The sequence below is a fragment of the Hemibagrus wyckioides genome, linkage group LG06, assembly GCF_019097595.1.
Source record: "Hemibagrus wyckioides isolate EC202008001 linkage group LG06, SWU_Hwy_1.0, whole genome shotgun sequence".
In the NCBI taxonomy this organism is placed as follows: Eukaryota; Metazoa; Chordata; class Actinopteri; order Siluriformes; family Bagridae; genus Hemibagrus; species Hemibagrus wyckioides.
This window is the reverse complement of record NC_080715.1, coordinates 33,778,226-33,788,937: the sequence shown is the minus strand read 5'-3', so window position 1 is coordinate 33,788,937 and position 10,712 is coordinate 33,778,226. Positions and strand designations below refer to the sequence as shown.

General features: G+C 38.6%; 1 protein-coding gene across 2 annotated transcripts; it reads left to right on the top strand.

Annotated features, from left to right (window-relative positions):
* The first annotated feature begins 2,048 nt into the window (after positions 1–2,048).
* taf1a (TATA box binding protein (TBP)-associated factor, RNA polymerase I, A) lies at positions 2,049–9,122 on the top strand. Of its 2 annotated transcripts, XM_058391692.1 has the most exons (10): positions 2,050–2,392; positions 3,059–3,222; positions 3,315–3,428; positions 3,556–3,754; positions 4,401–4,516; positions 4,594–4,752; positions 4,838–4,904; positions 5,022–5,145; positions 6,505–6,659; positions 8,550–9,122. In XM_058391692.1, exons 1-10 carry the CDS (start codon positions 2,278–2,280, stop codon positions 8,630–8,632), a joined length of 1,296 nt encoding a protein of 431 aa, XP_058247675.1. In that variant the 5' UTR covers positions 2,050–2,277; the 3' UTR covers positions 8,633–9,122. The 2 variants fall into 2 exon arrangements, with proteins under 2 accessions (XP_058247676.1, XP_058247675.1); XM_058391693.1 differs by lacking the exon at positions 6,505–6,659 and having other exon boundaries at positions 2,049–2,392.
* The last annotated feature ends 1,590 nt before the right edge of the window (positions 9,123–10,712 follow it).

The window sequence follows — 10,712 nt, the reverse complement described above, 5'->3', positions numbered from 1 at the left end:
TCAGAATAAACACTAGATTTAAAGGAACACTAGATCAGAATAAACACTAGATTTAAAGGAACACTAGATCAGAATAAACACTAGATTTAAAGGAACACTAGATCAGAATAAACACTAGATTTAAAGGAACACTAGATCAGAATAAACACTAGATTTAAAGGAACACTAGATCAGAATAAACACTAGATCAGAATAAACACTAGATTTAAAGGAACACTAGATCAGAATAAACACTAGATCAGAATAAACACTAGATTTAAAGGAACACTAGATCAGAATAAACACTAGATCAGAATAAACACTAGATTTAAAGGAACACTAGATCAGAATAAACACTAGATTTAAAGGAACACTAGATCAGAATAAACACTAGATTTAAAGGAACACTAGATCAGAATAAACACTAGATCAGAATAAACACGAGATTTAAAGGAACACTAGATCAGAATAAACAAGATTTAAAGGAACACTAGATCAGAATAAACACTAGATTTAAAGGAACACTAGATCAGAATAAACACGAGATTTAAAGGAACACTAGATCAGAATAAACACAAGATTTAAAGGAACACTAGATCAGAATAAACACTAGATTTAAAGGAACACTAGATCAGAATAAACACTAGATTTAAAGGAACACTAGATCAGAATAAACACTAGATCAGAATAAACACTAGATTTAAAGGAACACTAGATCAGAATAAACACTAGATTTAAAGGAACACTAGATCAGAATAAACACTAGATTTAAAGGAACACTAGATCAGAATAAACACTAGATTTAAAGGAACACTAGATCAGAATAAACACTAGATTTAAAGGAACACTAGATCAGAATAAACACTAGATTTAAAGGAACACTAGATCAGAATAAACACTAGATCAGAATAAACACTAGATTTAAAGGAACACTAGATCAGAATAAACACTAGATCAGAATAAACACTAGATTTAAAGGAACACTAGATCAGAATAAACACTAGATTTAAAGGAACACTAGATCAGAATAAACACTAGATTTAAAGAAACACTAGATTTAAAGGAACACTAGATCAGAATAAACACTAGATCAGAATAAACACTAGATTTAAAGGAACACTAGATCAGAATAAACACTAGATCAGAATAAACACTAGATCAGAATAAACACTAGATCAGAATAAACACTAGATTTAAAGGAACACTAGATCAGAATAAACACTAGATTTAAAGGAACACTAGATCAGAATAAACACTAGATTTAAATAAACACTAGATTTAAAGAAACACTAGATTTAAAGGAACACTAGATCAGAATAAACACTAGATCAGAATAAACACTAGATTTAAATAAACACTAGATTTAAAGAAACACTAGATTTAAAGGAACACTAGATCAGAATAAACACTAGATCAGAATAAACACTAGATTTAAAGGAACACTAGATCAGAATAAACACTAGATTTAAAGGAACACTAGATCAGAATAAACACTAGATTTAAAGAAACACTAGATTTAAAGGAACACTAGATTTAAAGGAACACTAGATCAGAATAAAAACTAGATTTGTAGAAACACTAGATCAAAAGGAACTCTTGATTAAAATGAACACTAGACCAAAAATGAATACTAGATCTAAACGAGCACTGGTTCTGAAGAAACACTAGATCAGGAGGAAGACAGGACACAAACAGACCCAGCTTAATTCTTAAAACACCAGAATTCCTTCTTAATTGAGCGACTGGTCTCATTTAGTTTGTTGTCTTTTTGTTATATGTGTAACATTTCTTTATTGACATTAATATGAAACGACTGGATTAAACAGATATGCGTGTAACTGAAATAAATAAGCGATGTGATACTGACAGAGTAATGCGTACATACTTTTATTGAGACACAGTCCATGGTTAAAGAATCAGCGTTCACTCTGGTTTAATTTCTTTTGTGTTAATGGTATTTCTGATCACTGCGTGCTGTTTCTTCCTCTTCGCGCTGTGGGACTTTTATTTTGAAAAACAAACCCGGAAATAAAATGAGAATCATGTTGTTGACTTAACGCTGGTTTCAGTAGTTCTTATTGCTATGTGTGTGTGTGTGTGTTTATAGCCACCTCATGTGAAGCGTCCAAAAAAATTTAAGTTTAAATGAAACTGAATTAGAGGTGTTGACGACATATTTTGTATTTTGATCATGAGTTTTTTTGTTAAGTTGAGGGCACGTGCTGCCTGAGAAGTGAGGAAACCCTCAGCGTTTTTTTCTATTACTACAGACTGCTTATATTTAGTAAATAAACAGCTATGGATGATCTTCAGCTCCATATTCCAGAGGCAGGTAACGATGACACTTCGGATGATGAAGGAAATCAGTCGACAATGAAACGGCCGAGTTTTCTGCACGTCTCTCCCTCTAAAAGTAAGATGTTTAAAGGAACAATCGTCGAATTTTTATATTCCTTAACTGTATTAATAGCCTGGAAGGTAAGTAGGACATATGTAGGTACGGAATCTGTGTTTGTGTTACCACTCCAGCAGTCATTTTACAGACGCTGTAGCTTCTAGTGATGTATCGTTCGCGAATGTGACGACTCTAAGAGCCGATTCTATGTAGCGAACGAGAAGAGCCGACTCAGCCGAATCTTCAGCTCGTTTTTGTAACGAATGCATAAAAATAATTGAATAAAAATGACTCACCAACACACAAACCATTCATTATTGCTAAATCAGGCTAAAATAGAAGGCTTCGAGTGATACTAAATGAAGAGCCGGCTTTTCTAAGGGAGCCGAGCTAAAAGAGCCGTACTAGCAGATCCTGGGGGCGGAGCTTCGTTGAATCGTTGAATGTCCAGCCCATATAGTATAATTGGTGCAGATAGAATCAATGATAATTGGTGTGATTTGTTTACTTCTTTTTAATGATGAAAAAGCAACAAAAAGAGATAAAAATGTAAGCAGAAACCCCCTAAAGCAATCAATCAATACTTAAATGACAGTAAGGTGAACATTGCGCTTCATGGCATGGAGGTTAATGTTCTTCAGTAGACTTTCTCATGGATTGTGTTGTTCCATGATGTCGTTGCAGAGCGTTGCACAGAAAGCGGATTTCATAAAAGTACAAGATGGTGTCTTCATGCCATTAGAGACGCCGTCCTGCATCATCGCTGGCAGGAAGCTGCAGGATATTTAGATGTTTACACTCAAACACTGGAAGACACCACAACCAGCAAGCAGTCAGTGGCCTGTGAGGTGAGAGAGAAGGAACAAGGGATTTCGTCTGGATTTACACCTGGTTACGTTTCTGTAGAGCTGTAGTAAATGTGAAATATTTCTGCCCTCAGATTATTTGGAGACTTGGCACTGAAGTCCTCCAGCATCATCCGCACAAAGATCAGGAACATTTTACTGTTTTGTACGAACGCATGAAAAACACCGGAGTGAAAAATTTTGCTAAGGTTTGCTTTTATATCTGTGTTATAATAATAACTTACACAAAATACACAGACTTATTGAAATAAAAGGATGTTGGATTTGAATAAAAATTCGTCTCTTTATAAAATAAAAGTTTTCTGGTATGGTCAGGTCTGTCTGGAGCACGCCTTCCACCTCCTGTTAGATGGACACATTCACAAGGCCAAGCAGCAGCTATCGGTGGCCACGAGCTGGAGGTACGGCCAGCAGTCCACCAGTCAGTCTCTAGAGTTAAAACTCATCCACGCCTACTGCGGCTTTCTGGATTATTTGGTCTGGTCTCAGAAAAGGTCATCCCTGTCTGATACAGGTGAGACGTGTGTGTGTGTGTGTGCGCGTGCACTGGAGCTGTCTCTATCTCTGTCTCCCTCTGTCTCTCTGTCTCTCATCTGTCTGCCTAAATAATATTATATACTCATACAGTCCAATCTTCTCCTCCTCTCCTCTCTCTTCTCCTGTTCTTCTCTCTCCTTTTCTCCTCTCTCCTCCTTTCTCCTCTTATCCTCCTCTTCTCTCTTCTCTCTCCTCGTCTCCGCTCTCCTCTTATACTCTCTTCTCTCTCCTCTTATCCTCCACTTCTCTCTCATTTCTCCTCTCTCATCTTATCCTCTTCTCCTGTCTCCTCTTCTTCTCTCTCCTCTTATCCTCCTCTTTTCTCTCCTCTTCTCCTCTCTCCTCTTTTCCTCTCCTCTCTCCTCATATTCTCTTCTCCTCTCTCCTCTTCTATCCTCTCCTCTTTCCTCTTCTCCTCTTTCTCCTCTTCTTCTCTCTCCTCTTATCCTCCTCTTTTCTCTCCTCTTATCCTCCTCGTCTCTCTCCTCCTCTCCTCTCCTCTTCTACTCTCTCCTCTTCTCTTCTTCTCCTCTCTCCTCTTCTCATCTCTCCTATTCTCTTCTCCTCTCATCCTAACCCTCATGCTGTAATAAATAAATCCTGTGTTTTGTGTGTTTTATCAGAGGATTGTGTAAATAATCGTGAGTTGCACACCTACTTCAGACAAGCCTCCGTGACCCTGCAGGAGCTCATTAAACAGCCGGGAGTGTGGGATCCTTTCGTTTGGGCTTGTGTTGATGTGAGTTGCCGCACTTGTCTTGAAATCTACATTCATTAAAAATATTCATTTTGATGACTTTAGTATATTTTGGACAGATGTTTGAATTCTACAACGCCGAAGAAGAAGTTCTACAGTTACTTCAAAACTACGCCAATAACAAGGATTATCCCTCAAACCCCAACGCACACGTTTACTTATACGAGCATCAGAAAAGACACAAAGCTTCAACAGACCAACTTCTTCAAACCCTGAAGGTGAAGTGTCCGGTTAACTAAGTCATTATTTCTGAGGGTTTTGAAGGGATTCATGTCAGTTTAAATTGGTCTTAAACCATTTCAGGGTCTGCACTTACTGGTTCCCAGTCACGAGCTGATGCTGGAATATTGCTCTCTGTTGATTAAATCAGGTAAATCTGTCCTTAGCAGAACATAGCAGTTGAGAACAGTTTTCATGTCCTTCATGCAGCTGGTCATTCTGCGGCCATTTTCTAGCTGCGTGACTGATGATGAAATGTCTTTGACAGGAGAGCAGCAGGATCTACAGCACGCTCTTAGTGTTGCTATGAATCTTCTAGAATACACCAGCTGGAAGACTGACATGAAGGCCTGGACGTGTCTGCTGGAGGTACTCAAATGCCTCAAAAATAAGTAAGGGAACACGCAGTGGGTATCATTGACCAGTCGTTACATTTCCATCCTTTTTTTTAACTTGTGTAATGAACAGAGATCTCCCAAAAAATTAGCAGGTGTATACATGGCACTAATATTTGCATATGGCGACACCCACAGAACTATAAAAGGCAAAGATGAAATGATCAGTAAATGAAATTTTGATTTATATTACATCATATACATACACCGATCAGCCATAACATTGTGAGCAGTGAGAGGTGAAGTGAATAACACTGATGATCTCCTCATCATGGTACCTGTTAGTGGGTGGGATATATTAGGCAGCAAATTTTCTCAAAGTTGATGTGTTAGAAGCAGGAAAAATGGACAAGCGTAAGGATTTGAGCGAGTTTGACGAAGGGCCAAATTGTGATGGCTAGACCACTGGATCAGAGCATCTCCAAAACTGCAGCTCTTGTGGGGTGTTCCCGGTCTGCAGTGGTCAGTATTTGTCAAAAGTGTTCCAAGGGAAGAACAGTGGTGAACCGGCGACAGGGTCATGGGCGGTCAAGGCTCATTAATGTACATGGGGAGCGAAAGCTGGCCTGTGTGATCCGATCCAACAGACGAGCTACTGTTGCTCAAACTGCTGAAGAAGTTAATGCTGGTTCACCTTCAGGGATCTAGTGGAGTCCGTGCCTCGACGGGTCAGGGCTGTTTTTTAGGCAGGTGGTCATAACGTTATGCCTGATTTGGTGTATATTATTTAACAGTGTAACAGCATCTGAAAGGGTCACAATCTGGCAGAAGATGTGAATTAAGCATGATAAAAAGACAAAAATAGAAAAAATATATGTACAGTGTTTATAAAATATTTTTACGTCATTGTGAACACTGTGTCCTCTTTATTAACCACAAATCAGTCTGTCTGGTCAAATAAATGGTCAATGCAAATGAGCTCATAGATATTTAAATCTGGGGTGTTTTCATTTTGAGCAAAGCAGCATTGAAATTTATATCAGAGGTCAAGAAAAAGGATGGAGTTACTGCGCTTTTATACAATTGCCTTCTTCTTGATTGAATAATTGGTGTATTTGTCTTAATTTATGGATTTATCAGGCTTAATGAATGAGGAACATTTATTTCATTTCATTTTTTCCCTTACACAACAGGAAAAGCTACTTACTTTTATCTAAATTTATTTTTCCTAAGCCGTAATTTACTTTCTAAGAAATGTGAGGGTTTTTCTTCACAATTGATCTAAATTTATTTTGTTTAGTTTAATGTTTTATTAGATATATGTGTGTATATATAAATACTTGCAGTATTTTTTTCAGTCCTAACTTGAAACGTTCTGACCAATATATATATATACACACACTTCTGTTTTCTTAGGCGTCTCAAGATTTTTATAATAGAAGAGCAGAAAGCAAGAAGAGAGCTCTGGATGAAGATGCATTTTAAAGCCTTCCACAACAGGAAGGATTCTAAAGAGAGCGCAGTACTTGTGCATGTCAAAACCAAAGCAGCAAAACTCCTGGGGATGTACAGTAAGTAGATCAGGGCTTTAAATAAGAACAGTTATAAGCTGTAGATGTTGACTGTAGTGGTGCTGTATTAGAGTAACACACACTACTGGTTCATACATCTCTTTTCCTGACATGTTTCCTGGTGGGGGTCATGGTAGCAACAAGCTGAGGAGGTCAATCCAGACTTCTCGACCTTCAGCCATTAGATTCTATCCCCTTCTGTGAGATCCCGAAACATTTCCAAGCTCAATTATGAGGTCTTTATTTAGTGAGACCTGATACAGCTTTATTTGGAACCCACCGGGGGCATGCAAACAATCAACAATAATGAGTCTGTCCACAACCTGAGGCCAGTTTCCTGTTGGAAACCCTTACCATTACTGATCCACACCATTTCATCTCGCATACTAAACACGGCCAGAGTGACATTCTGCATTCTCAAAGCCAGTTTCCATTCCAAGGGTCTAATCTGAGTCTGTCCATCACATACCTGCCCTTCAACTACCACCAGACCTGACCCTCACCCCTCTTATTCCTTCTTGTATCACTGCTCCAAGTATCTTTGCCATTCCCAACATGAGCACCAAAGTCCTCCAGGAGCACTGTAGAAGCAGGAAGATTTACCCTCTTTGAGCATCCACTTCACTTTCTCCAAGGAACTTCCTGAGACTCAAAATCTCCTGGAGGCAACACTCTTGTCTATTGGGGGAAAGAGTCCAAATTCAGTGCCCTCAGACTGGGACTACTGAAAATCTCCTGGTTTCTTATCAGAAATCCACAGAAGGAAAAGGACCACCAGTGATCCAGACCATTCCATCTCACATAACTATCATGGGCAATGTGATATCCTGCATTCCCAAAACCTGGTTCCATTGTAAGCATCTAGTCTGAGACTGTACATCGCATGAGCTCTAAAGTCCCCCTGGAGCCAGTTGGAGGTACCCTCTTGATCATCCGTGCCACTTTCTTCCTCCATGTAACACTGTTCCAAGTATCTTTGCCACTCCCAACATCATCACCAAATTTCCCTAAGAGCACTATAGAGTCAGCCAAGGAGGCTGAATACACTAAACTGCACCAGTCTACTTCTGAAACTCAAAATCTCACGAAGGCAACACTCTTTCAACACTTCTTTCCACAACCTCCTAAGGTTGATTTTTTTTTTGTCGGAAACCCACAGAAGGACACAGACCACCCCTGATCCAGACCATTCTTTCTCACATACTCTCATTGGCAATGACATCCTGCATTCCCAAACCCTGGTTCCATTCTGAGGGTCTAATCGAAGACCATTACTTACCTGCCCTCCAACTACCATCACACCTGACCCTCATCTCTCATATTCTTATTGTCACACCCAAAAGTCCCCCTGGAGCACTACGGAACCAGTAGGAGCATCCATGCCACTTTCTTCAAGAAGGCTGAACACTCTTTTCTCTTGGGGCAAAACCACAAAGCCCTCCGACTTGGACCTGTTAGCATCTTCTGAAGCTTTACTCTTGTGGGAATCTCAGAGAAGAAAACGGATCAACGCAGTTCCAGACCATTCCATCTTCTATACTAATTCTGGCTTTGGGAATGCAGGATGTCATGTTGCCTGTTTCCGTTCCAAAGATACATACCTTCTACCATCACACCTAACCCTCACCTCTTCTATTAGGACAGACTTTGTTTGATCTGTTCATCAAGTGTGGACCAACTGGGTGCATCAAGCTCCTGGAGCCCTCAAGGTCTACTGAAGTACACAAACACCTTCGCCATGACAACTTCTCTGAACTCCTGAGCTCACATTACACCAGTCCAACATCTATTAGAAATCCATAAACAACATCTAAAATGTTTTTCACATCCAGGATCTCTGTCTACAGTGTCGATGTGTATCTTCCTCTAACATACTGTTTGTTATTTCAGGCAGACGTTACAAGGAGGTGTACAATCCAGAAGAGAAGAAGCTCATTCAGAAGAAGAAAAAAGAAAAAAGTAAAAAAACATGATGTTTTGAATATTCTGAAGTTTCCCTGCAGGAAAAATCTCATCCAGATAAATATTACACCATTTGCTTTTTTACTGATTTGGTCTGCTGTATCTGGACACTGGGGTGTTTTTTTTTTAAATTTCAAATCATTTCACCAAAAAAAGAAAAATGTGAATAGTTTACTGAATGGAATAAAGAGTATATTTTATGAGATGTACTGAATTTGTCCTGAATTAATTATATGTTCTGATGAAGTATTTCAGAAGGAAAATGGTAATTAATAAAAAAAAAAAAGAAAGAAAGAAAGAAGAAGAAAAATGTATAATTTACTGATGCTCATGAGGGCAACAGGAAACAATAAAAGCTTTGGTGGGGGCGTTAACTTTTAAACAGAATTGTTGTAATTTTTTACTATTTTGACTTCTGGAAAACATCTTATATAGATATCTTAAGTAGCTTCTGAAGTGCAGTACTGAAATGAAAAAAAAGAAAGAAAAAAAAAAGGATAATCTACACTATGTTGCTAAAAGTTTTGGGACACCCCTCCAAATCACTGAATTTGGGTGTTGTTTTTCAGGGATTGGGCTCAGCCCCTTAATTCCAGTGAAAGGAACTCTTAATGCTTCAGCTTCATACCAAGACATTTTGGACAATTTCATGCTCTTTGTGGGAACAGTTTGGGGATGACCCCTTCCTGTTCCAAAATGACTGCACACCAGTACACAAAGCAAGGTCCATAAAGACATGGATGAGTGAGTTTGGTGTGGAGGAACTTGACTGGCCTGCACAGAGTCCTGACCTCAACCCCATAGAACACCTTTGGTATGAATTAGAGCGGAGACTGTGAGCCAGGCCTTCTCATCCAACCGACTCATCTCATCCGACCTCACATATGCACTTCTTCTAGAGAGGAATGGTGAAAAATTCCCATAAACACACTCCTAAACCTTGTGGAAAGCCTTCCCAGAAGAGTTAGGAAGCTGTTCTAGCTGCAAAGGGCAGGACATATTACATTCATGTGCATGTAAAGACAGATGTCCCAAAACTTTTGTCAATATAGTGACTTATTATATCATGTCGCCTTCTTGACATTACTTTTTACGATCCCTTTTATTTATTTTATGAACATTTAGCAGATTCCGCAAGATGTGTACACTAATGACTCCAATTGAAGATGTTGCAAAAAAAAAACAGCTTAAGCGTCAGTTGTTGCTGCAGTTGTTTAATCAGTTTTTAGTTAGACTTTGTTAAGAAAGTAAAAAAATTTTTTTAAAAAATAGTTCGATTACAGGTTTCACTTTTTCTCTTCACTCATGCTTTTTGTTTTCCTTTTTTAAGGAACAGAGGGTTGCTCTCTCTCTAAAAATGGTGTCTTACAGGAAGTTCTTTGACTTCTGGGTTTCTGCTTTCTGTAAATGAAGACGCAGTGATTTGCTCTGCAGCTGTTCTGTATTGACTCTGTTTCTTTAAAAATGTGAAAAGTGACATCATGGATATATTGGTTATGTGGAAATCCAGGATTTTCCATATGATCTGAACTCCAGTGTGAATAATACCTACTCACTGTGAGTGATATCTCCTGAGGGTCATCACAGTGGACTTATCACAGTGGAAAAATCCAACCATGAGGGTGTTTGTTTCACTTGTATGTTAAAGAAACCTTTAATAAAATCTGTCTCTATCTATCTATCTATCTATCTATCTATCTATCTATCTATCTATCTATCTATCTATCTATCTATCTGTCTGTCTGTCTGTCTGTCTGTCTGTCTGTCTGTCTGTCTGTCTGTCTATCTCTCTCTCTGTCTGTCTGTCTCTGTTTGTCTGTCTGTCTTGCATGATTATTAATACATGATTGCTAGGTCTTTTCGTAAAACAGGTGAGTAAATTTCATACATGATTTCATAATTACATAATTTCATTTTATCTTATTTTATTTCACTTACATTCCATTACACATGTTCTTTTCTTTCTTTTTCGGCGCTAAGTGTCCTGTGTTTTTTTGTGTTGTCTTTCTTGTATTTATTGTCTTTTGCACTGTCTTGTCTATGCTCTGTTTGCACCCAGCTGCACACTGTGCACTTTACGTGGCTAAGACA

Coding starts and splice junctions, on each gene's coding strand:
- taf1a (XM_058391692.1), top strand. CDS start 2,278: ATGGATGATCTTCAGCTCCATATTCCAGAGGCAGGTAACGATGACACT. Junction 4,753..4,837: donor AACTTCTTCAAACCCTGAAG/GTGAAGTGTCCG, acceptor AAACCATTTCAG/GGTCTGCACTTACTGGTTCC. Junction 6,660..8,549: donor AAAACTCCTGGGGATGTACA/GTAAGTAGATCA, acceptor TTGTTATTTCAG/GCAGACGTTACAAGGAGGTG.